General features: G+C 38.7%; 2 protein-coding genes across 3 annotated transcripts in view; one reads left to right on the plus strand and one right to left on the minus strand.

Moving 5' to 3' along the window:
- Window positions 1-27,616, minus strand: part of CYFIP1 (cytoplasmic FMR1 interacting protein 1) — a 74,917-nt gene that overhangs the window by 17,967 nt on the left and 29,334 nt on the right. The window contains exons 13-23 of one of the 2 annotated variants that reach the window (XM_085055741.1): window positions 26,332-26,457; window positions 25,870-26,036; window positions 24,100-24,247; window positions 22,081-22,234; window positions 20,690-20,846; window positions 20,025-20,121; window positions 19,568-19,644; window positions 19,363-19,471; window positions 18,670-18,789; window positions 16,509-16,708; window positions 9,628-9,715 (exon numbers count right to left, since the gene is read on the minus strand). In XM_085055741.1, coding sequence (XP_084911867.1) covers window positions 9,628-9,715; window positions 16,509-16,708; window positions 18,670-18,789; window positions 19,363-19,471; window positions 19,568-19,644; window positions 20,025-20,121; window positions 20,690-20,846; window positions 22,081-22,234; window positions 24,100-24,247; window positions 25,870-26,036; window positions 26,332-26,457 — 1,443 coding nt within the window. Of the gene's footprint in view, window positions 1-9,627; window positions 9,716-16,508; window positions 16,709-18,669; window positions 18,790-19,362; window positions 19,472-19,567; window positions 19,645-20,024; window positions 20,122-20,689; window positions 20,847-22,080; window positions 22,235-22,538; window positions 22,687-24,099; window positions 24,248-25,869; window positions 26,037-26,331; window positions 26,458-27,616 lie in introns of both variants that reach the window. The other variant, XM_085055749.1, reaches the window with a different exon arrangement.
- Window positions 876-6,070, plus strand: LOC146444481 (fibronectin type III domain-containing protein 9-like). The gene is made up of 2 exons (XM_085055727.1): window positions 876-1,267; window positions 3,594-6,070. The coding sequence occupies exon 2, from the start codon at window positions 3,722-3,724 to the stop codon at window positions 4,391-4,393; it is 672 nt and encodes a 223-aa protein (XP_084911853.1). The 5' UTR covers window positions 876-1,267; window positions 3,594-3,721; the 3' UTR covers window positions 4,394-6,070.

Here is a 27,616-nt window from a genome sequence, read left to right on the forward strand (position 1 = left end):
CAAACGAAGATAGACACTTGGATAACTATTAGAATTCTAGTACATAACACAGTTCTGCTGTTACATCAGAGCTGGCTAAAAGGCCAAACTCCAAATGTGTCCCACCAGGGGACAGCCTCAAGCTGCATCCCTCTAGTACAACCTGTGCATTTCCATAGCTCTCTGCACACAGAAATGGGGTCTGGGGAAAAGGCAGCAGAGAGAATTGGTAAAACCTTAAGAACATTTGTGCAGGTGAATGTCCTGATACACTAAGGATTAATACAATTGCCACTACAAGATGAGATCTATTTTTTTGCTTTTGATGTTTCCAATTCCTTCTCCAGAACAAATGTGCCAGAGCTATCTACTTCGGCTACAGCACAAGGAGAATTTTACCTCAGTAGGTTAAAGCCTTTTACTGCCATGAGGTTAAGGGGAGAGAACCTCTCTTCACACAGCAGAAATTTGTCATAGAAAAGCAAGCCCTAAAACCACATTTTCAGTATTTTAAAAACTTGCCAATACATAACAAAAAGAAGCCAGCCAATCTAAAAACACATCTTTCTTTCATGCAAACCTCACAGGGAAGTCCCTAAAATTTACAGTCCACCTGTAAACGTTGGACTAGTGGATCTTTTTAAACTGTGACAAGGGATTTAGAAAACACCATGACACATCACCACCACTTCCCCCCAATGAGGCACAAAAGCATAAAATCCTTAGGGAAGAAGCCACTAACAAGAGGGGGGAGTGGGACTGGAGAGGGAGGGAAATTGCTGTTCATTATTTTTTAAGCTATACTTGCTCCCTCCCCTACTTAAAAAAAAAGGAAGAGTTGTTAGTTGCTGATGTCATCAAAGTGCTAACATTAATCACTCACAGCATCACTGGTCCACACACGAGTATAAAACAGGGATGCTCAGGAAGCATACTGCCAAGAGAAGGCAAGCAAGGTGGGGGGAAAAGACATTATTTTTTTCTCCTGTGTGGTCTTTGAAAAGCAAGGCAACAACATCTTTAGACAAGATGTGCTCTTGCATGAATTTAAGTGGGAGAGACAAAGAAACCATATCACCAGCAGCATCTGAGAAAAAGACTGAAATCACCAAGCAATGAGAATTCAGTCCAGAGAATCTAAGGAGAAGAAAAAGCAAACTGCCAAACAGAGATCAGTCAGGAAATAATTCATGTAGAAAGGGATACAAAAAATTTGGTGTTTGTAACATTTTCACAGCAGCACCGCGGTAAAGAAATTCTGTTCTGGAATTTCCGCCAGGGAGTGACGGTAAGTACTGACTTTATGATCCATAAAGCATCAGATGGCTTTTCCAAACATTTACATGTCAGTAATTGTGTGTTTTATAATAACTGATGTTTTGTAAAAATAGAAATGTATTATTGTTATTTAATTATAGTTCAAACATTCTACTTATAAAATCCCAGGAGCATTAAACTGTTGAAACTTGTTTCTAGGCTGTGTTAGGAAGTGTTCTATAAAAAACAGATTATAATTTTAAGTAATAGGGATCTCTAGCTAGAGAGAAGGTAACTAAGCAAGTAAAAGCTCTGATCTCACTAATGCACCCTATTTTAATATCTGCAGCAGTTGGGTAGATGCCAAAATGTGTCTGTTTGATAAGTTTATCTGATAGCAAACTCAGTTCCTTTATACTGTAGCTGTATTAAAAAGGGTGCATTTGCCACACAATTAAAAAGCAGCATCTACCCAGATCAGTCATATCCATGTTTTTACACTGTAATGAAAATAAACATACATTTTTTTCTTCCCACTTCCCAGTAAGTGTAATCCAAAAGCCTCAAGCAACAATTTTCATACATAAATAGGCACAGGATTCTTACCATTAATGTAATGTCACTATCTAAATCCCATTAAAATAATATACATTTTCCCAGTCTCCTATCTAGTATAAAATACAAGTATTACAGAATTATTTCAGAATATGTTATGAGCAAATCTTACAAGCTTTCTTCCTCAGGGGAATTTTCAATAATTAATCGTTATTTAGCTGGGAAATGTAACATTTTAAACCTGATCTTAAAAAAAATTAAATTTAATTTTCATAACAAAGTCATAAACAATGAAATACAGTGTTATTGTCATGGGCTTTTATAGTCATAAAAAAAGTGAAAAACTTTCAAAGTGGAAAAAAACTTCCACGAGTGCCACTGGGAACTGATGATTAAACTAAGGAATCAGATTAAATTGCTGAGGTAAGCTCTTTTTCAAAAGTTACCATCACAACAGTAAAAGCATAAAGCCCAAGCCAAACAAATGAAAGTACCCACTGGTTGTCATTGTATATTCTTTACTAGATGTGTTTAGAAAATTGCAGAAATTAGATGTTTCCCTTTCACTATTTACAGTGGTAACACACACAGAGAATCTCAAAATACTAGCAGATTTTCGAATTTGAATTGAGCATGAGGACGAGTATAAATTTGGGGCAGATGGACTGCGGGATTACATAAAATCACTTAGAACAGCAAAGAGTATTAGTAATTTTTTTAAAACCCCACTATTTATCCAAAAGGTAGGCTACAGTGAAAGCTGCATTTCACTAAGCTTAACTTGAGAAAGGTTTTCCAAGAGGTCAACTAGCACCAATACTAGCACTAGTATTTAGTATCACTAAATACTGTGATACTGATACCACCAATGTACAGTGTTCACCACCACTGCCGCAATGTAGCTGCAGTGGCTACAGATGTGCAACTCACCAGCAAAACACAGAGAATATCACAAAATCACAGAACAGCATGGGTTGGAAGGGACCTGAAAGATTATCTAGTTTCAGTTCCTCTGCCAAAGCCAGGAACACCTTCCACAGCCTCTCTGGACAAGCCATTCCAGCTCCTCACTGTCCTCACAGTAAAGAATTTCTTCCTAATGTCTAATTTAAATATACTCTCTTTCAGGTTAAAGTAATTCGTCCTTGTCCTATCACTATCTGCCCGGGTAAAAAGTCCCTCTCCAGCTGTATTGTCAGACCCTTTTAGGTACTGGAAGGTGCTGTAAGATATCTCGGGAGCCTTCTCTTCTCCAGGCTGAACAGCCCCAACTCTTTCAGCCTGTCTTCACATGTTCATATGTGTACTTGTGAATAAGAAACTAACACAAGATATTGAAAACAAAATAATATCTGATCATGTTTCCACATACTATTTTGCTTTTCAATTGATTGTGACTAGCAAAAACAAAGACTTGTGGATGGCAGAGGCATTTATCCCGCAATATCTTCTCCTGCCAACCCCTCTCTTGCCACTTAACAAAAAATGCGAGATACACAGACTAGGGAAAAAAGCAACTGTTGCATTTTTTTTTACAATTACCTGGGGGGAAAAAAGTGAAAGGAAGTGATTCCTCAATTGCAAATTCTGCAGAAATTAACCATCTCTCAAGATATAACTGGTCACTTGTACAGGCAGCAGCTCTGGTTGAATTTCTCTAAGTTTATGTTTATCCTTTCACTTGGAAGAGAAATACACATTTTAAAACACCCCAAACTTTATGAACTTTCATTCCCATTTTTCTACTGCAATATCAAAGATGAGAGCACACTTTCCTAATGAATTCCATTCCTACATTTCAGAGCACTACAATTAAGATCCACACAATATCCTCAGTGCTGCAGCTTCTCAGTTCCCTGCAACAAACATCTTCCCTTTCCACAGGGAGATCAGCATCAAGAGAGGAGAAAAACACCCAAGCAATATCCTGATGGGAATAACCGTCCAAAACATCACAGGAAACACGGCCATGGTAATTTGGCCGAAAATGGCCAGTTGTGTTGACAGCTTTTACAGCATCATGTACCACCCTAACTGGAACAGCATGCTATCCAGCTACTCCAGAAAGAGCTTTCAGAAGGAAGAGAGGGTGCCCACCACTCGCTCCTCCTTTGTTGTTGAAAACCTGACTCCCCTCACAACATACATCATGTGCGTGACCTGCCAGTCTGCAAACCCCTCCAGCGACCAGTGCAGGGTTTTTAACACGCTGGAACGAGACCCAGCTTCTGCCAGCAACACCAAGAAAGAGCTGGCACTGGGCATCTGGCTCACCAGCAGTGTCCTGCTCCTCATCATCGCCGCAGTCCTGCTCTACGGCTGCCTGCACCTCCTGTGCCGCAGGAGACGCGAGCGTTTGCAGCAGCAGAATGGGAGCTCCAAACAGGAGCACAGGGAGCCATGGACCAAAAGCGTGGCTTACACCTCGGAGGAGTTCAGCAGGCAGAGCCAACAGACACAGGATGATGAAGAAAAGCATCCAGGTTGCATCCAGCTAGCCACAATCATAGAGAATCCCTCAGTGTGCAATGAGCCTGTCATGCCATCTTCTAAAAGTCGGGAACAAGTCCCAGTAACAGGACAGTGCTCTCCTATAAATTAGAAACCTTTGCGAGGGAGAAGATTTTTGCTATGTGCAGTACCCTGACTACTTCAAACACATCACATGCACTGCTGGTGCTCACGACAGGGAGCTCTGACTGCTCACCGCAGCACTCATGGCTGTATTTGGATGTCACACCCCTTTCCAACAGCCTATATGCATCCAGAGGTACTCAGAGGCAACAGTTCACATGTCCAAGAAGTGAGAATTTCAGCCACCCTCCATTATTTAAAAATGAAGCATGTAGCAAGTAATTGGTTTACATTTCAAGGGGATTTTTCCATTGAAAAATCTTTTCTTTCATCTGAAACAGCAAACAAATATAAGAAGTAATCAAAAGTGACCAAGAGAATTTTTGTTAACTAGCGTGAATAAAACTGAGTAGAAGTTTTTAGACAGCAACCCAGACTGCTACAGTGTAGGCAACTGGAACAGACACAGTGCCGTGGTTTGCCAGTGTGAGTTTTACCCTGACAATCCCAACTGCTTCCCAAACCACACACTACAAGCTACTACACTCAGACTACACACTTTGCTGCCCATGGTGTTGTCCATAGCTCCCATCTGCACAGAGGTCAGTCGCAGAATGCAAGATAAACTCACCAGGATTTTAATGATACCCTCTCATCTGTCTTATTTTCCCTTGGTCAAAATACAAGCAAGATACTGACTTTGTAAGGACACTTCTAATTAAGGAAATATCCCGGGTTATCATATTTTGCACTCTTCTGCTCCCACCACAAGCTACCTTCAGCTCCATGGGCTAGTGACTCCCTGCAGAGGAAATAGAATTCAGAGACGCAGCTCCTGGACCTTCCTTTTTTCTTTCCTTTTTAGTTTTAATGATAACACACATTAATCAGCTGCAAATTTCTTTCCCATTGCACAGTAATGAATGGGGACAAAATAGTAAAAACATGCCAAAATGCATTTTATTTTTGTAACAAGAAAACCTGCTGATCATCTCACTCTGCCTTGAGCTCCATGGCAAAGTGCCAAGGTCCTTCGGACAGAAATCTGTTCACCCTCACAACATAACAAGTGTTGTCTGATTTACAGGTATAAGTCACCCTGGTTTAAACCTCTTAAGTGCATTTGTGTTCCACAAAAACATAATAAATCTTAGTATTGCTGTATATTATACCTAAAAGACGAAGGTGCACTGTGCCTGCAGGCACTGAATTGCTATTGGTACCAATGTATGTGTGAAGTCAGCTCTCACTGACACAGCTCGGTTGTACCAGGGAAGGCTGGAGAACTGCTGGCTGGGCAGCTGCCATCCGTTTCCCCTGGGCCCTGGAAGCTAAGGGGGTGTACAATTTTGGCAAGAGAGCTCCCCATGAATGTCTCACAGCAGGTAGCGGATCTTTTCAGCTACTCTATTTTGACAACAATTCCCACGACTTGTGAAATGCAGTGACTCGCAGAGTGCTAGGAAGAAGCTGCCATAAGTGTGATGAATCTTCTTTACTTTTTTTTTTTGACTAGGATAAGCATGACACACAGAAACGTTTGCTGAGCGGGGGCGAGTATGACTTTTAGAAAACACTTCAAAAGGCATTTTTATTGTGTGAAGTTAGCAATAACGTGTTCTGCACCTGCTAGGGAACATTTCCACCAGCTGACACGTTTTCCTTTGTCTTGCACGTCAGTTTCAAATAAACTGTGAGAATAACAGTTCACTGCTGTTTCAAATTACGGTGTTACATGAAATAGGCACTGAAAAACCCTCGTCAGAGCATGAAGCCAACACAACAGGTTTACTGCCAAAAAGGGGTGCCTGGGTAGCAAGGAAAAAAAATGCTTTAAAATTATCTTGTAATCAAATTAACAGTAACACTTCTCAATTAGGTTTTCATCAAAAAAGATGATTTTGATGTTAAAGGGATGAAGCCAAGAGACATGCAGTCAATCTGGCAACATCTAGGGCCCTTGAAAACCTTTTTACTTCTCTGCATGTCCATTTCTTATGTGGGTTTCATGGCAGTCCAATTCATGTATTTACACACATTTATTTTATATACACATGTCCTACTGAGAACAAAGAGCAGTTCAGTCTTAAAGCAATTTTGAGGCAATTCACCTACTGAATTCTGTACGCAAACATACATATCCAAAAGACACATCTATATCCGACTGAGAAGGCAAGGAGCTACCATGGAAGTGCTCCCCAGGGGATTTACCTCCTCTAAATATAAAACTATTCCACCCACAGAGTATACTGTGCGCTACTAAGATAAACACTTATATCATCTCACAAGCGATGGACTATCTCGCACCTGCTGCAAATGAGCAACTCCTGCGGAGTGTCATCTGTTTTCTGCTCTAGTTTTGAAGAACTCATGTCATCACATGCGCACAGAGCTACATGATTCTTTGATTCTTGCTGAGAAAGTTTTATTACAGATTCATTCAGGTTCATTCTGGCAATTCTGTATTAGATTTGGTAGCTCATCATCCAGTTTTACCAGTCATCTAGTAAGGGGCAAACATTCCAAGTGATTATCCAACTGATAACAAGCTGCAACATAGTAAAAACTGATTTTAATTTATGCACCAGAGTAGATAAAAACCATTATATTCACATTGAGAAGTACCTTCCTAAGTATCAAGATACATTAATATGGACCAGATGCTTTCATCCATTTGGAAATACCTGGGAATATGTGAACACTTACACAAACAAAAAAATTTTTTTAGTTACTCTTAAGCAAGGCATGGTGCTCATACAAAGCTTCTGCACAGAAAGGGTTTAGCCATTACAGTGCAATACACGTGTGAGTCTATATATGCACAGGAAATCAAAATACTCTTGATTTGACAAAATAAACACCATGCATTGCTAAAAAGAAAAAACCCTAAAGCCCCAAACCCAAAAATGACAAAAAATCCTAAAGCAACCAGCAACAAAATAGTTCAATAAGGAAATGTCACATTTCTTGGCTATAGGATCAATGCAAAGTGCTCACTTGAATATCTAAATAGTTCAAGAATGCAAAAAAGCCAAAATTAAAAAAAATCAACACAGCTACTCCACATTTCGTTAGTACCCAGTCAGGAGGCAGCTCAACGAGGTAACTGTTAAGGACATAAACAAGGATGTGCCCTGTACCGAGCCTGGCTATGAATAATAATATACCCAGAATAATATCATGCAATTATATCACACACTAGAATGTGCAGCCTCTGTCATGTAAGAATTCCTACCTGTTACTGGCTATATAGAGTAGAAATGTTGAAAACTGCTCAAACAGCCTCAATTTCAAAATACAGTAGATTCAAGAATAAAACTATACCCTTGTTAAAATTTAAAACTACAGACAGTCATGAATATTTTCTAATATAAGCCTATCTAGTTATGAAATTTGTCCCAGAAACACAAGTAAGACACTCCCCACACACACAACCCCTTGATTGCTGCAGCTCGTATAAAAAAATCATCAGGAATTCTGAAAATGTATAGCTCTCAGAGTAAAGATTACTAAACTCATTTTAATAATGTAACCTGATTGATAAAAAATGTGTTCCCCTGTTAATCTTCTGTCATTCACCTCACCGTATCATCACTTAGATAAATTAAGTTAGCAATCTCTATGAAATTCAGTCGAGTTTTTGCTCTACACTGCATCTGGTCAGTTCCTAAAATAGTAAGGAACACAATAACTCTAACGTAAGAAAATCCCACTTTCCCATAATTTACTGTTCCCTGTTGGAGAACAATTATATAAAACACTGTTCACAGAACCAGACAGTCAGCTGTTACATTAAGACATGTGAATCCTTTTCCACCTCCTTTGCATTTTAAAGGCATGAATGTTTTACAAATGCAGCAGATATTTTAGGACCAAAATTTGTAACTCCTGAGATATCTCTTCAGCTCTCAAAAGCTAGATTACTGGGTTGAAACTGCACCATATAACTATGATACAACGTGCAGAAAATAACAGTAAGACAAGGACTGATTATGTTCATGTTTAAGTAGGAGGTAGGTATTGAAAGTAGCCAGCCACAACACTTACAGCACTCTTGTATAAATTAGACATATAATTGAGTACATTTTCAATAATTTTAGACAATAAATAACTTTTAAGCTTTTTTACTTTCTATCCTCTAATTTAATCTTTATATTTTAATTTTTCTTTTCCAGACTTTAATTTGCCATCCTGACATGCAAGAAAACATGGCAAAATTTAGCGTGACACCTTGTAATATAGTCTCAAATGATTTGCTGAAGATATCACTGCTGGTTTTTACTGTCCTTTGAAGTAGACCAATATTTCTGACTAGACATTAAAAATGCTAATATATGTTAATGCACTATTCCTTTAACTGTCATTAAAACTCAGGTAATAATTCTGAAGAATAAGAAAATAAATCTGCAGTGATAAGGGAGAACAAACTTATCACACATCAGCATAGCATTGGTCCTGTGAGTACAGGCTAACTTTCCTCACTTGGGTAGCCCACAGCTATTCTCTTGTGCCTAGAACTCTTCCAACTTGCCACCCACATAAGCTCCTTTCCCACCTCAGCATTGGGCATTGCCATAAGGCACCGAGTATGTGACTGTGCATCATGTACACTTCTCTTGAAAACCTGAATAAACCTTCCAAGCCCTCCTAACTGCAAAGCAAGCAACTTGATGCCAATACAGAAGGTGAGATGGCCAGGACACCAACCTCAACCCAATGAGTTTGAGGTTCTTGGGTTGTAGATTCAAAAGAAACACTACATTTTTTATAAAAACATAATTGAAGTAGTTTGGTATCTGATAGTTTAAGATGGTGAGAATCTATATTGCTTTTAAGTCAGATAATATCTGAAGCAGGTTTTCCTATCTATTCCCTTTTCTTCTGTCATCACAGTCTTCATCACTGTAGCAAGGGAGAGCTGCACTCAAGATGGCCTCTTGTTCTCACTTCAGCAGATGAGTAATCAATCTTTGAGCCTTCTCTGCCACTATAAGCAACTGATCAATGCAAGGTGGTTGAGAGAAGGGCTTATTTTTAGCTTTGTCAGATAAGACTAACCATCAGACTAATCACTTGCACTTTGGCTGAAACATATGGTGAGCTTCACAGCAAAGTCTGAAAAAAGTGTATGTGCAATTTAAAATACACATAAAATGTATTTCAGTCCATTTCTAATAACTTTCACATACTGTAGTTTCTGTAATTAAAAAAGATACCTTTAAACATTAGCAAACCATGAAGATAAAGAGAATTAAAACCAACCTTTGATCCATAGAGGTACTGTGGCTGTGCATTAGGCTGCTTATCTCGCTGAAACTCCTGAGAAAATGGTAGCACAGTCCGAACAAATCTATATAAAAAACAAAACCAAGAATTCATTATTTATATTTAAGTTAGCAGATGTGCACCTAATTCTGTCTGCATATACAATCAAAGCTAGATTAGCAGCCTTTCAGCCCCACTAGAAACTGGGGAAGCACACAGCCCGCATTGCCCAAAAGCATGGACACAAATCATACTGTACTTCAAAAATTACTGTTCTTCCCATGCTGTGCATGGTCCCAAAATATTCCTCACCTCTACTCTAACCCATGCCAGCAAATAGGGAAGTTACTAACAAAGTAGCAATAGTCTCTTACAGGGAATAAGGAAATTCCTGGTGCTTGGAAAATTATGTCCTTGAGAAAGAAGTATGCCTTCAAAGAAGAACATGACATTTCTGCTTAATGTGTTGGAGCTTTTTCCCCCAAATTTCACAGCAGGAGAAACATGTTAGATTGTTACTTTTTAAAAAAGTCATGAGGAAGGGTTTAATCCTTGCCGCAAAGTCAATGTTTCAAAACTTTGATCATACTTTAGTGTGAGCATGTTCCAATACAAATCACGTTTAGCTTTACCTCTGCCTACTGTTAAGAGGATGGCAAGAGAACTACAAAGGTATGGAGCACTGCCTAAGACAGGATCAGCCAGCCCAACTCAGGCACTAGTCAAGGAGCTCTCCCAAGCCCAGCTGTGAACAAGCAGCAGAGATTTCCCCCCAGTGTTCCCTGCTAACTGCCTAACACACATTGGCAGCACCACAGTCTTAGTGCAGGAAGAAGTTAATCAATACCTACTACAATTCTGGTTCTGCTTAACTTCACTAAACAGAGGAAAATTACTGGGGGACGTGTGTTTATGGATTGGATGGCTACTTTACTTTTTTACCTCGATTAAAAAGTGTTTCTTGATAAATGGTGCGAAGCTGCGCAGTGAAGAGGGAAAATGGCTATTTAAGAAGTGTACATCAAATGGTTGTATAATATCAGGCTGGTCTGAATGATAACTGAGCAAAATAAATGTATCTAGGAAACTGCTTCAGGAAAGAAAACCTGCCTTACATTGTAGTATCATAAGATATAATTTTATCTTGATCTTTTTTTGTTTAAAGTATTTACATTTAATCAGTATTTACATTTAATTTAATCAGTATTTACATTTAATAAATAAATCATTAATTATTAATTCTTCCTAGAAAGAACACAGACATTCTATTTTTAATACACTCCCCTTCTAGCTAAAAACAAAACCAGCCACGCTAATTAAAATTTTTTTCATCCTGACAGATATAAATTGCACCATGTTGCTTACAATTATTTCCACTGTGTTTTATTTCTGAATCATTCTTGTGAGAATCTGTAACTTCAGGACAATGTTTTCTGCATTTTTAACCTGCTCAAAAATATGTACAGCTACTTGTTCATATATAGTTTAGCCCATCTTCCCCAAAATATTTGTACTTGCTGTAGTCCAGAAAGGGTTTGCATTTAGAGCTTTAGAGGAAAAATAATGTATTTATAAAAATAATATATTATTTTTGATACTATATGCATTGTTTTAATCTCCTTACATTTATATTTCCTCAGTTTACAAGTTTCTCCCCGTCTCTCTCACTTACATAGAAACTGAAAACTCTCTTTTGAGAGAGATTACTTGAATCTGTATTCCGCAGATACTTCATTAATGAGTTTACCAGAGATGATGTAAACATTTGATGGAATTCAAAGTAATCTGCAACATACAACAGACCCAGAGATTACTCTATTCACCTTTTTTTCTCTCCAAATCCCATTCCTTTTTAAACTGACATCAATTTTCAAGCCCTAAGAGAATCTCTAAAATGAAATCATAAGAGATACCATGTAATTTGATATGACTCGGTTTCAGTGCGCAGATGAATTTGGCGAGAGCAGATTTATTACTACTAAATTAAAACATTCAGAAGGAAAAGAGTGTTTCAAAATATAAGTGGATGCATCCCATGACTCTGTAAGCTGTAGCTATAATTCTTAGACTTTTCAAAAAGGTATCATGTGTCTATGTCTCAATTACAATGCAATTAGTGTCTGGGAGCAAACCACAGTGCAAGTAAATGCTCAAGTAACTCTTGTGTGTTTCCCAGTGTTCCTTGGCATTCTTGGGGGTTTCTCCTTCTCTAATGCTTCAGCATAGTAGCAAAATATTCTTAAAGCTTTCTTAAACACTTGAAGCAAGCACACTTGCTTGTATTTTCTTAGATGAAAGAGGTCAAGGGAGGAAGAGAGTAAGGAAGTAGGAGCAAAAGGTAAGTCACTTGTTAAGGTATGGAGAGGCTACAGCAGGCTAAAGAGTGCATCATTCTAGAAGGTATGTGACTAATCCCAACATATCATTCAGGTAAGTATTGGAATTTTCTTCCCTCAAAGCTAAGGGATATATGAAAACTTTACAGTTCAGCATCATCTACCGTTCCTCAAATTTTTTTCAATGTGCATGTGTGTGTGCTTGCTTTCTGCCATTCTGCTGGTTGGCTTCCTCCTGCTCTTCCTCCAAGAAAGAGAAACATGTCTGAAGGACTGAAGCTCTTTGACTATCAAAGCTAAAGCTAAGAAAATCTTTACTTTCCCCTGGATACTGACTGGATGCAGGTTTTGGCCTACTCCAAGATAATCAGTTTCATTTTTAATCAGTGCTGATGATCTCACAGCAATTTATCCATTTTGATCAGCACAGGTTGTAAGCTTTCAAAGTAGATTAAGCAGATGAAAAGCCTTCTGGCTTACTAAAGCTTTGCAAGTGATTGCTAGAGGATAACATGAGCCCCCAAAGTAAGTATTTTAGGGATCAAATAATTTAATATTATTTTTTTCTGTGATACCTACCAGGAAGGAGTGAGCACTTCACAAACTAACCTAAATTATTCTATGATTTTAATTACTATACTTTATTTAAGGAGATAACTGAAAGAGACCACTTTGCTCAATGAGCCTGCTGCCTTGCTACTTGCAGGCACCAGGTCAGACAAATCTCATTCATAAACTCTGAGCTTCATCTCAGGAGTAATAGCACAATCTTCCTTTCCTGCTTCTGCAGAAAGTGTTGCTCTGCACTTCCCTGTCTAATTAGTATGAACACTTTTAACTTCCAGCATTCCCCAGTTAGCTTGTCCTGTCTACCAGAACTAAGGGTAGCCTTACACCTCCTCTCAGTGAACACTAGATCTGACTCACCCTTCTTAAACACAGATGTCAAGACAGAGCGAACAGAGGAAACAGCAGGGAAAATAATGAGTAACAATCCACTAATCCATTGCTGTCACTTTTCCTTTTGGCAGAAAGACTTTGGTTCCTTGTTTTTTTAAGGAGGGGAAAGGTAGTCAACTACAGTCACCCCTACTTTGCCTAAGTCTATATCCCTGCACCATTTGGCTCTTTGTAGCAGAAACTAGATGGTTTTCACTGCTACTTTTCAGGTTTGCTCCAGCACTATCTGAAAGAGCTGAAAATTTTTCTGAACAGTGACTGTCAGAGTATATGCAACACAAGAAGACACAGCTGTTCTCCTGTGAAAACCAGTCTCAAAAGCAGTACGAGAGAAAGAGCTTGTAAAAGGAAGGGGGGAGAAGCAGTCAGAAAGAGTGAAAAATAAAAAGCTGGCCTTTTTGCTCCTTCTGTGACAAATCTGTATCCTTGGAAGAAACATGTCATACTGCATTTGGAAGAGTGCTATACACATGAATTTATACCAAAGAACACAGATTTGGGTAATGTGTTAGAGGAGATGGAGCTACTCGTTTGACTACTGTCTCCAAAAGCTTGTATCATTTGTGTCAAGAAAGCACAGAAAATTTTCAATTCAAATAAATATAAGGATGTCTCACACTTGCTCCTCTGTTAGTCCTTAATAAAAAACAAGCTGTCAAGGAAGGAAAAGACCAGCTTAGAAATAGTAAAGAAAATAAAGCAGAAAAAAGGACACTACAGATGAGGAAAAGGAACAAAGAACAAAAATGCGGAAGTTGTCTTTGTGTCATTTGAATTTTCTGGACAGTCCTAGACCTCCTAACTTCTCAAGGATAAAGAGGAATGAAAAAGTACAGATGCAGGCCAAAGCATGACATATTCCCAGTGTGGAAAGACTTTTGGTCTGAGAAGACATGTGGCTGAGGGCCAACATGAGAGAGGGCTCTTGAAAAACAATCCCAGGCAGCACAGAAAAGACAAGTGGAAATGGCTGCTTATGGTCACTTCCGGTAAAAGAACTGGTGGACAGTAGCTAGAGGGCATCTAAAAGAGATGTAGCACAAGCTTCCCTGCAGACTCCTCACTGGAGCACATAATGAATGCCAAAGCCTCACATAGCTTTATAAAAAGGACAGGACAGAACAATGGGGAAAAATAAATACCTCTGTAAAGGGCCACAAATGCACTAACATACCACCATTCTGTTTTACCAAAACACCTAATCATTGCTAGAGGCTGGCATGTTTCCTGGGAGAACAATCACTTCAAGCCTCCCTTGTTTTCATATTCAGTCCCTCTATGGCTGCTGACAGCATCAGGACACTGGACTAGAGACAACTTTGTCCTCACCTGTAGTTCATATGTTTGTGCACTATCCAAAGGTTTGCTCTCTTTCTTTCATGATGGTCAACAGGTGGATTAAAAACACCCTTGGATTTCACTGCTAAGGCCCATCTGCAGAGGTCCCCATGTCATTGCCCCATTCTTTCTCCACAAACTGTTGTTCCTGAGTTTGTGCAGCTGGCCAGCATTAATGGGACTAAATTTCAGATAAGTGGCAACTCCAATTATTAAATTGCTAAATCTTTTAATAGCAGCCTCACTGTTTAATCTCAGTACATTACCAGATACAAAACAAATTCCTACGTCCCAAATAATTAAACATACAATGCGTTTCAGCACTTCTGCATGAAGAGCCTTGGCTTTTGAACTAAACCTGCAGTGTTTCTAAACAGTTGAACTCTTTTACAGATATATGAAATGATCATGTTCAAGCATTCTTAGGGAAAGAGCTTCAAAAGGTACTGGAAACAAGTTAATCTGACCAAAACACTAACTTTAAAAGAAGAACCCTTACACCAAGCTGTCAAATTAAAATTAGACAAGCCACAGGTATGACACAATTCTGGGAACTCTGCCTCCAGCCCCTCACACCACCAAGTAACCTCTCTGCTTTTCATCATGATTATTTCTCTTTCTTCCAGCTTTTCATTGCTACTTTTTCCCCCTTGTTTACATGTAGCCTTCATGCAAGACATCACCTATCAAGAGTCAAGCATTAAACCAGCAGCTCACACACAGCTCCTCACTGTGTACTCCTGTATTTGCACTCAATAACCTGTACAGCTAAGTGCAGAGAGAGCTCATCAAATTAAAGTTCATGCTAACAGCAAGGAAGTAACAGACATAATGAATGTGCTTAAGGACTATAAAAAGGCTAAAAACTTCTTGTTCCCTCTCTCACCAAAAATATCAAAGGGCATCGTATAGCATGTGCAACACATACATTAATTCTCTCCACATTGCTGCTTTTGACTGAAACCAAAGCACTTGTGTGATGAAATCAGACACATGGTACACATACTGCCTGAGATCTGGCTCCCTTTAACATCTCTTAAATTAATGATCCTGAATTAATTACCCAACAAGCCTGAGCCTAACTCAATTCTTGCCTACAGCTTTTAAAAACAGACAATCAACAGTGCTACAGGATCCTGCTAACGTCCTTTGGCACCCCTCACTCACTTCCCAAGTGCTGTGGTCTGCAGTACATCAGCCCTGGAAGGCAGGATGAACACAGGCTGAACTGTATAGGAGTTACTGAATGCCTTTCAATAAAGCTGGACAGGTGAAGGAACAGCACTTCATCAAGATTTCTCCTAATATTATGCTTATATGATTCTTAATACAGCACACTGAATTTTCCAGTATTGATCTCCACACACATCAACTGCACAGTAGCTTTCTTAGGAAATATATTTGACTTTCTGCGCAAACAGATTCCTGTAACAGAAGTTTCTCGGGTAAAACTTAACCACAAAAAAAACACTCTTTTTTTTCCTTTGCAGACAGAATCTTGGATCTAAAATACAGCATAAGCATCACAGAACATGTCAGACAAGGAAAGCTCTCCAAGGAGACAGTGAAAGATGAGAACAGGCTTCCTCCTCTTCCTACAGCTCAATATTCACTATCACTTTACTGTCACTTCACGGGGCTTTAACCAAAACCTGAGTAAAGACTAAAAGTAACACAAGTCCTAAAAACAGCACACAAGCAGGAAGCCCAGATATGCAAAATCTTGAACACAGAGCCTTCCCCCTCATTCAAACCTCAGATCCTACCTTCTGCTTTCTATTTTCATTACTCACTCTCCTTAAAGGCTGCAACTGCAGTTGCAGTGAAAACTGAACTCTTCCCTACTCCAGGAAACAACCTTTTCCTTCACATTAACATAGAATCAGGAATATAATTTTATTTCCATCATCTCACAGCTGAAGATCCTGTTTTAAAATATCTTCCTGATACGCACTTTGCAGTGTTTTTGGACACACTCTATATTTCAGCATATCATAACTACGTCATCAAAATGTCAGAATCTGGATGCTGTGGTTACATTTGTCTTCTATTGTGAACAAATAACAGGCTTTCATACATTTCACAGTACTTGGTAAAATGACTCATGCTGCTTTCATTTCAAGTAAAGCATTAGAAGTGGAGAACACTAAGTGAATGGAGATGGACTTGTCAGCACTTGCTAGGAATGAAGTTGCAGGAGGGTGGTAGAATAAGAGCTGCAAATAAAAAAGCTGCCTTGCTAACCTGTTAGTGGATCCATTGTAGCAGTAGTTTGGAAGGAAATCATAATTGAGTTCCCAAAAGACATGAAGAGTGATTCTGCCATAAGGGGCTGAAACATTGTGATTGGCTTCTCTGAACATGGCATCAAAGCTGTCCAAGGTCATATACCGACTCAGAAGCTTGTGAGTCATTTTGTTTATCTCTATCAAGCCATCCAGCTCCTATGAAAAACAAGAGGAAAAAAGAGAATGATGCATTTAATAGAGTGGAGAAACTGAACAAAGTACATAAATAACCTTGACAGATGAGAAGACTAGAAAGAAGTCAAAATGAACAATTGACCCTCCCTGAGTCTCTAATGATAAAAGCTGGAAAGAATCAGTACTCTTGGGATTATTTCTTAAACCTCCTGAGACTTTAAGGGTATTCAGATGCAGATGGGTCTCAAACACAGATCTGTGCCTACTCTTCCTCCACTGAGCAAAACTTAAAACTCCAGCATTTAAATGAGGTCAGACATAGGCCAAAAGCACCTTTCTGCATTTTCTATTTTACAAGCAACTACAGAGTAATTTCTGCTCAGTAGAGTAACTGGAGAACTAACTGTTGTAGTAGTAATGTTAGGAATAACATCACTTTTACCCTAAATGCTTCTCATGGTCTACTCCAGTGAAGGATGTACTAAGATGGAATTAAAGACCAGATCAGACATTTACAAACGTTGTGAAGGTATCCACAAAATCACTGTATTATGTAGCTGCAGGCTACATAACTAGGAGTACTGCTTTTCATAACGTTTCTCCTCTTGAAAAGAAATTCCTAGTATCCTTTCTGGCAATTTCTTTAAAATAAAATAAAATAACTCCATATCTGACATCCGACACTGAAAACACTAAAACCAAAGAACACAAGCCCTCCTTCCAAAAAATTCAAGCACTGTTTTTAAAGATTGCTGTGCAATGACCTAGTGAAGAAATGCCCAGTGGCTTTTTATAGCTGTGTATCAAACTACTGGTCATCTTCCCATAGACTGCTCTCTGATTTAAGTGCTCCATATTTCAAAGGAGTTTTAAACCTGTAAGTAACAGTTACTTCAAGGGGAAAAAAAAACCAACCACTCTGATTGTTATTACAGAATTAAGTACAATTTCAGGGGGAAAATAGCTTAGTCTTGTAAATACCTTAATTTAATTTATTTAGCTTGAAAAGCAGCAGGAATTACAGATTACTGAAGATATTAGGATCAGCTTCTCACTGAGGAAAAAACTTCAGTTTTAAACAGAAAATATTTTGCATAACACAAACAAACACCAAAAAACCCAAACAAAACAAACAAACAAAAAAAAAAAAAAGAGGAGCATGGTAAAGGGACACCACCTTAGTTCTATCACTTTTTAACTCAAAGAATTAAAACCTTTGACCTAAGAAACACATCATCAACAGTTTCTGTTCACCCAGCTACTAAGAAAATTCTGCACATAACAAAGAAAAACTACATTTCAATAATTCAAAGGTTATAAACCCAAGCTTTCAGAAGTCGAGAGGCTCTACAGACTCAGTATTTGATCTCTCTTCAGTAAAGAATGAAATTAAACCAAGGTAATCAGCTGCATGAGAACATGTCACTGGTAAAAAACTTATTACAGAAAGACCAACAGTAAACTTTCCTGCATAAATTTTATTTATTTTTCATCCCAGCAGAACTGAATGTGCTTGATATTTTTCTTGCTGACTGCTTATTTACTTGTCAAATTCATGCCGTCTGGAAATAAAATTCGGTTTTTAGCATTTTAATCAGGAAACTAACTCAAAAGGACACCTCAAAATTGCACAGATGCTCTTCCTCCATAGGCACAAGTGAGAGCTTATTCCTCCATGATAAAATTGTTTTTGCTATGCTACAAAATCAAGCTGCCTGAGTAAATAAACTAACTGTGGTTCTACCAAGCACAAGGCTGTTTTGTTTTGACCTGAAATTTCATCTATAAGCATGGGCAGAAGTGGGTGCTTACAAAAATTTAAATCAACAATGCTTGCTTTCCTTGTTTTCTCATGGCTCCCAGTACATGCCCTTTCCACACTTTTCTCCATAGGCCCGCAGTTGCAGTAGGTTTGGGGTTTTTTCTGAGTTCACCACAACTGCTCTCTCAGTGATCTGGCAAAACCACAGCACAATACTCACCACAATGGAAGTCAAATCCTCACTTTCAAATCGGCCAATTGCCAACTCCATCGACCTGTACATGGCTGCTGAAATGCGCTGAGTGATCAGACGGTTCAGGTCTATGGACCTACCAAGAAGCTAAAGGAAAACATGCCATAGGTTTTGAACTGTCAGTCAGGTTACAAGACAAACTGTACAAGGAGTATGAGACTCCACAGATTAACAGACTCTCACATTGTGAACTTGCATTCCAAACACACGGAAACAAAGCAGATGGACAAAATTCATAAATTCATGAGCAAATGCAGTACTACAGTTTGCATCCCAACTCTTACAAAAAGAAGTAAAAGTACACGTTGCGTCTACATTTAAGTATTTATATCAGCATTTTATGCTTCCATGACATTGTGCCAACAACATACTGAACACTGGTGAAAGACATTACTAAGAAGACAACGCTACCACCCATGGCATTCTTACTTGGCTCATGTTTTCTTAACTGCAACAGACATTTGCATTCAAACAGGATCTTTTAAGGTTTTTTCTTAATTTACGCCCTCATATGACAAAAAAAGCAGACCTCAAATGTTCTGTTATGCTACCAAGATGACAGAACATAAAGCACAAAATGAGTTTTGTCTACCTACATAAGTCAACACCATTGGGAAGTTGCCAAGCAACTCAGATACAACACAGTAGGAGTTAACTCACTTGAACATGTCTCTGTTTCAGCAGTGTCTCATAGCGGTTGGACTGCAGCAGCTGAATGGTTGCTCCCTGGTTCTTGCATTCTGAACGCAGCCGTTTATCGAGAAGTAGGCTATGAAGAAAGGAAGAAAACGTTTGAAGTATATTAAACAGCAAAGCAGAGCAGTAACATGTGAAGAAAAGCTCTCATACTGGAAGGAATAGCTACCTGCCAGCCATTGCCTTGTAGTATGCAAATATTTGGTCTGCCAGCTTGTAGACAAATTGGTCAAAACACAGGTTTACCTTGGGGGAAAAAAAAAATCGTGTGTCAGAGATACTTAAAACTAAAAGAGGAGAGCTTATCTATGACCTCCCACTGTTTATCAAACATAGTCAAGAAAGTTAATAGATCCAAATTTTCCAGTACAAGAAATTATGACATTCAATTTTCAGCATTAATGTGAGGCATTTTTGCACAGGTCTACAGATTTCCTCACAACATATCACCCAACCAGTCAGTCACTCATCTTCTGGTCGATCTTCTCAGTTTTTCTGTTATCTCCAGCTGCTCTGAATCTCTCATACAGAGATATAAAGGGCCTTATATAAAGGGCCTTGCCTTTTAGCATGATTTTCACGTTCAGGTACAGATTATTTTTCTCCAGTAAATAAGGTTACTTTACCTCTGCCTCAATTTCATCATAGAGGAACTGCTTCTTAAATTTGGTAAGTGCATAATGAGCACTGTCATTATAAAGGTCCAAAGAATACAGAACATACCTACAAGAAAAAAGAATAAAAAAGAATATATATATATATACATGTGTATAAAAGTCATGATTCCTCGGGATGGTGCAGTCAAGATGATGTAAGACAGTCAACATGAGCTACATGTGGCTCATGAAAACAGGATCTTTTTCTTAGTTTATATAAAAAATATCAAAATGTTTCCCTTAAGAAAGTATTTTGTTAATTCAACGAAAAGTGTAGATAACTTTGAAGTCTAAAACCTGTTTTCTAGATGTAGCTTTGCATCAAAATGGAGCTAGGCTTTTACCACTATACAATATATCTGACATTTTTGAAGTGTAAGTAAGGAGAACTCAGGGAGCAAAATATATGGCCGCTGCAATGATACTTACAGAAAAGCTTTACATTTCAATTACTCACTTCAAAAAGAAACCTTAGAGAATCTGAAAATGGGCAAATGTAAGACAGAAATTTTATAAACATTTAGATTACCTTCTCAATGACTACTTGTTTAAGCCTATTAAAGCAGTAACATAATAATAAGGAATGACAATCAGTAAGAATAATCATTCAGTGGAAAAGCACAAGTGGGTCTTACTCCATCATTGATGCCTCTTTTGTCTCCAAAATATGATCTGTCAAAATCCAAGGCATGGACATCTCAATGGGAAACTGGATTCTTCTGCCCATGGTCAGCTCTAAGAAGAATTCCCTGAACCACAGTTGGGATAGATCACAGCATTGCTGCAGGGTTTCTTTCAGAATAGATAAGGGAGAATTACACTTCTTATAGAAATACATCAGGTACAATACAACTGTGATTCTGATGATGCAATGTGAAACAATAAAAGCAGGTGCAAGTCACTAGAGCTGTACATAGGCCAAATGATCTAATCCAAATTCAAAATGTAAAGCCCATGACTTTTCCTAAGAGTTTTGAACTCATTGGCCCCCAAATTGGTGCCATATTATAGAAAAAAAAAAAAAAAAAGAGTGGAAGTGAATGAGACTATCAGCTAAACAGAAAAACTACGTACTCCAGTAGAAAAGGATTTCTAGTTTAATTTCTCAGCTGGGGGCTGAGAAAGCCATATGCTGAATTTGGGAAGCAGCAAGTGAAGGAGACAAAATTGCACTGGAACTACCAGTACCATCCCTCCCTATGGAGGACTGAATTGCTGCACATGTTCCTGTTGATTCAATGGGCAGGAAATGATAGACAGACACATGAAAAAGGGACTAAAATAACAAGTTTCTAAGGATGCTGTCAAGGGCACAGAGATGTGCTTCCCACCTCTCCAGAAAACACCTGGTACAATCCTTTTTTTCCAGAAGGCTTGAGAACTAAAGCAGGAATGAACTTTTTACACTAAGACCTTCTGAAGACCTTTTGCAGTGCCATTCCCCAGTAGTAGCACGACTGACATTAACAGGCTCCCCCTTCTCTGAGGGTAAAGGAGATCAGCAGCAAAACAAAAATGAAAGACAACACAGCATGGTGATGACAAGGACTAGGTACACTCAATGTCAGTAGGTGAATTCTTTAGGACAGCATGTTTCCGATTACAATTAACTGAATAGCAAGAGTGGTGAAATGACATCAAATTTACCACAACAGAGAATTTGTTTCCTCTGTACTTAAAACAAAAACAAAGAAAATCTCCCAAAACACAAAAACTACTTCCTTTCAAAAATTTCAATGTGTATAGGCTTATTTGTCCCTTGTTTATATAAGTACATACATAAAGAGAATAGAAAAGGGAGGTAACAATATGAAATTTGACGCATTAGAAACAAACGTATGACAAGTCAAAATAAAAATCCCACCACAATACTAAGTACCACATCTCAGAAAAAGTTTGGACAGACCAAGGCTTTTGATATATAAACCACAGGTTAAGTTGACTTAGGCAATCGGAAACATTTTCCAGGTCGTGTTAGAGGTGTTAGGACATGCTAAGCTGGACACTGATCATCTACATATCTTACCACTGAAATTTATCAAATGATTGTAGAAGAAAGACTCGCGATGGAATTTTTCTATGTCCAATATGGTGGGCCCCTCAAGGCTACTTCTCAGGGTTTTCTTGGAACCACTTTTGTCAGCAATGAGGGACTCTAACATAGTTCTCACCATGTAAAGCTGTATCATTAAAGGAAACAATTATGGTGGAAAGGGGGGGGAAAAAAGGAAAATACACATGGTACATTAGTTGAGCAACACTGAGAATTACTATCAGTAAGCGACTGCTCCACTTCAAATTGAAAACTGGCACTGTGTGGATAAAAGCCTTTGAGGCAAGAGGAACAGATGCAACACTAGCCTACACAGCAGCACAAATGCCTACCCATGCCAAGGGGACCTCCACTGACACTCAGCAGCAGACCATTTGCAGTGGAACAGCTCACATCACCACAAAAAGTAAAAGTAATAAGTAATGTCTTACCACCAAAGTTTAAAAGAGGCGGATAGATGTAGGACTGCCTCAGAAACTTGTGTGTCACATGCAATAGCTTTTCCAATCCCAGAGACTTGAGCTGCTTCAACAGCTCAGCAGAGTTTAAGGACTCTGTCATAGTGCGAACCATGAAGAGCTAAAAACCAACAGACAGGGGCAGGCAGGGGAAGAGAATCCGTTAATAAAAACACATGGGTAAATAAGGAACGGGAAAGAGAAGCAGAGAAAACATGTTAGTTTGTTAAAAAACGAAAAGCAGTACAGTAAGCATGCAGAGGAGGTCATAAAGAAAGGTTGTTCACAATAATCACTGCAACCTGGTGCCCCCTCAAGCAAAGGGAAAGTTTCTGTTCATTTCAGAGGATGCTCAGAGAGCCATTAGCTTTTCAAATGATTTAGCAAAGATTCCCAGGTAGCATCAATTACTGATTCACATACAGCCATTTTAGAACCATATGAAATTGAGGAAAACCTATCTAAAATAGATATATTTGACCTCTTGCCCTCCTGTCAGCCCAAACAGACAGGTGTGCCAGCCCAAGAGCAGAAAAAGCAGATAGAACCACATAACCTAAACAGCCTGTTGCAGCAGGTGAAGCAAAGCCCTTAAAGCACAGGAGAAGCACACTGGTGGTGGCATTTAACCTTTTTTTCACCCCAGGAAACTAGAAATCAAAACAATTTTTCTGCAATTATAAAAACAAAACCTTCATTAAACTGATCTTATCACAAATTAAGCAGCTTTTTATCACCCAAAATTATTAATTATACATGCTCTCTTTCCCACAGATTTTAGGTATTAAAAGGTTGTCTTCACAAACCAGAGTTGCCTTCAATTTTTCACATTAAGTGCTCAGTACCTCATTTTCTCAGATGAGCTATGAATATCAGGCCATACACTCTCCAAACAAATCCACAAATGAAATAAAAAAGATAATTATATGGAGGTAACAAGAATGAGCATCTAGGTATGGGATTTTGATGACTACCACAGAAAACATTTGAAATGTCTCTCATTTTAGTGGCAGCAGCAGACAAATTAGATTCTAGAGACCAGCTTTATCATTCATTACTGAACACTGGGAGGGATCTTGTCAGAAGTCAAATACTCTCCCATATCTTAAGAGGCATTCATTTATAATTTAAACATATTTTAAAACTACTAGACATCTACTGAATAGTGGGATTTAACAAAAAACTTTCACCAGCCATACCAGAGATAGAAGTCAGTCAAGAAATAATTCAAATAGATCAAAAATATTATTTAAACAACATTAGGAGCTCAATGAGGAAATATTTGTTCCCAGAAAATCAAATTAAAGAAATTGAACACTTGGAAAAATTATGTATCAGAGTAGAAAATTACAGCAATCCAGACAGAGGATCTTGGTTAAGTGCATATAATTTTGCAAATATAAATCAGAGTAGATTTTTAGCATTAAAAAAAGACTGCAATAAAACCTGAAATTTTAAAATCGTCCAGGACAGAAAGAAAACACCTCATGCAATCATTGTTGACAGATATCACAACCACCAGACAAGAAAATACCTGAGTACTGGAGGGTCCAACTGCACGCCTTGGGACTTTGATGTCAAAACCACTTTTGGGGTCCTTCTCTCCCCGCAGAGCTGGGTCATTGAATGGCTCGTGCCCTGCTTCCCAGTCACACACTGTCTTCCTTATGGCCTGCAGAACACTAAACACAATTCCCACTACTTCAGCCCACAGCGCATCCAGGTGCCCTGATGCAACACTGTATTTTTTGAGCATTCTTCCACAAGCACAGACACTTTGCAACAGCATTCAGGAGCTCAGGGTAACTCATATCAAGAACAAAGAATTCTGCCAATGGCTTCAAGAATGACACACCCACAAAATAATCACTCCTTGCTGTTTATCAAGAAGGATAGCCTAGAGCCCTTTAAGACCATCTAGTTCCAATCCCCTGTCATGGACAGGGACACCTTTCACTACATGGCTGTTCAGGACCCCATTCAAACTGGCCTTCCAGGGATGAAGCATCCACAGCTTCTCTGGGCAACCTGTTTCAGTGCTCCATTACCCTCCAAATAAAGGATTTCTTCCTAACGCCTAATCTAAGCCTACCCCTCCTCTTTCAGTTTAAAACCATTGTCCCTTGTCCTGTCACTATCTGCCTGTATAAAAAGTCCCTACTTTTCATAAGCCCCTCTCAGGTACTGGAATGCTGTAATAAGGCCTCCCAGAGCCTTCTTTCCTCCAGGCTGAACTACCCCAGCTCTCCCAGCCTGTCTTCATGGGAGAGATGCTCCAGCCCTCTTACTGAGGCCCCTGGACCCTTTCTAACAAGTACACCTCTTTCTTGTTTTGAGGTCCCCAGAGCTGGATCAATCAAACAAAGCAGAATTCCTACTTTCAGAAGAAACTCAGATTCCAGAATTCAGCTGAAATTTATATGAACAGCTTCACATACTTTTAGCTCCAAATATTGAACTGTAACTCAGATACTGGTCAGGAACACAGCCAGCCATATCCTGTGGCATGCTGAATGAGCAAGAACATGTCTCATCCCAAATCTGAGAAGGTATGAAAGTAATATTTTTCTATTTCATTAAAATCCTGGGACAAAAAAACTCTCCCTGCAAACCCAGTAATGTGAAGCAATTTATTTTTAGCTTATAATGATATTTTTGTGGTAGTCAGAGCATTTCTGCAATAGCCTAATTAGCTAATGACTTTCACCTCTAAGAGCTTTGCAATGAAATGTGGGAGTAAACAAACAAACAAGTCAAGATTAAAAGCAAGCAACTAGGGACAAAAAAATAAGGTCAGGAAATGTCACCAATCAGGGTGGGCAGATGGAGCACTGGAAGAGAAGTGTAAAGGCTAATAAGCCAAAAGCAGCAGAAACTGAGAAATAAGACAGAATGCTAAGAGAGCCAGAGAGAAGAGAGAGCAGGATAAACATGAGACACAAGGAAAGGAAACACTGGAATCATAAAGCAGACAGTGAAATCTTTCTTCAAGAAACAAACATTAATCTTGCTTTCAGTATTACTGTATTTAGATTTTCTTAAAATAAAAATAAACAACAGGGAACACAAGACTTCCTGAAGTAGTCCCAACAGGCTCAGGACAGCCTGGACTTTTACTGCAGCCATTCGTTTTTAACTTCAGACTTCTTCAACTTCCAATTCATATCCAACCAAGCTAACTACAAATGCCAGACAGACTGGGAGTACAGACTTAGAGAGGTAGAATTTAACAACTGTGCAAATCTACAAATTTACTAAGGTCTGGGGGAAAGAATATAGAAAAAGATGAAAACAGCAATGCTACCTCTGAATGACATTTTTCTTCTTTTTAATGGCTTGTCTTAACGGCTCCCTAAGTGTGACCTGTGCGAAGTCCTGAAGAGCTGCATAAATAGTATGACGAATGGCATGATTGAAAACACTTTCCATCCGTCCCATCAGCACCTGAAGACCTTTGATCATGGCAATCACCTGCAAAAAAAAAAAAAAACCAGACAAATGTATTCTTCTTATTTTGTTTGTATATTTGTACAAAAAGCACATTTTTAAATACAAAAAATGAGAAAAGGTGAATTAACAAGTTACAAACAATAAGAGATAGTTTTGCTGTGCTCCTCTAAACTGAATGGAGGAACACATGCTGTTTCAGAATCAGCACAGGCCGGCTATCTTTTTTGCACTGGGTATGCAAAATGCTTATAGAGAATGTTCTCTTTTGTATAAAATTAATCTTTGGAAAATCCCTACAGAAAAACATTTATCTTACCTCAACCAAAGCAAACTTCTCCTCACTAGTATAATTGTATCTTGTTGCTCTTTCATACTCTTCTGCATTGTCAGGACAATCTTTATTAGAATATTTGTCAGTTGGGTGAACCAGCTTCCACGAGTACTGCAGTTCACAAGGCAGAAGAGGGAGAAAAAAAGATGGGGGGAACAAAAAGAAACAAAAATGCCTGAGAAACACAAAACACAGCTGGACTCAAATAACATGCTTTGAGAAATACCCCAGTGTTTTCAAAAAGATTTGAAAAATAGTGTTTGGTACTATGCTCAAACCCTGCTTCCATTCTGAAACTACTATCTGGTGGAAATGCCAAACAATAATTTCCCTAGAAACCTTTCCTGAAAACCAGTGATCCTGTATTATTTCAAAGAAATACAACTCAAACTCAGCAGGTATTGCATTCAAGGGTATTTTTTACTGAGCAAATGTTAGCACTGGCAGAAGTTTCTTCTCTGCTTCAAACACGAGAAACACAGAAAGACTTCTGAGCATAAGAAAAAATCCATCATACCCACACACAAGGAAAGGAGCTTTCTACTTGGTGAAATACTCACATTTAGACTTCAAAACACAACTGGAAAAGTACAGGTTTGGGGATGGTTTTTTTGGTTGCGGGGGTGTTAATTTTTAAGTTTACTAGGCTGAAATGTGTGGAAATAGCTGTATTATTTGTGACAATATCATCTGCACAGCATGCACTTCTCTTGAATACTGCCTTTTCAGTCACTGCAAACACAGCTTAAAATGTCCCTGAGCAGTGTCAGGCAGGCCTAATACCCACCAGGGTAAATCAAGTGAAAAGTCCTAGACACATTTAAATACAATTTTCCCACAGTTTGAGTTCAGCACATAGTAAGATCTGGTTGACAGCACCTTAGCATAAATGTTAGATTGCAGAGCAATCTAAATTTGCTTACCATAATGGATTAATAGCACCTATGGCAAAGGGGAGCATCACGCCCTGCAACGTGAGTGCTACAAAGAGGACACTGGGGAAATGATTAAACTAAGATGCAGTACTTTGGAGGCTGTAAACTGATAGGGTTAAGATGCACAACAAACACACACTGAAAGTTTTTATCTGAACATGATGCGCATAACTATGTTCATGGATACTCAGTGAAGGTGAAGACAGGTAAACAATTAGGATACTCCATATCAGAATAAATTCTCAGCAGGACAGGGAGAAGGTGAACACAAACTTGAACTCAGATGAGAAGTTTTTATGGGAATCCATACAAATTAGAAACACAAAGAAAAGTAG

This window comes from Lichenostomus cassidix, chromosome 1 (assembly GCF_008360975.1).
Source record: "Lichenostomus cassidix isolate B80296 chromosome 1, HeHo_3.0, whole genome shotgun sequence".
NCBI classification, from domain to species: domain Eukaryota; kingdom Metazoa; phylum Chordata; class Aves; order Passeriformes; family Meliphagidae; genus Lichenostomus; species Lichenostomus cassidix.

Excerpts from the sequence above, each read along its gene's own strand:
- LOC146444481 (XM_085055727.1), top strand. The coding sequence starts at position 3,722 with ATGGGAATAACCGTCCAAAACATCACAGGAAACACGGCCATGGTAATT.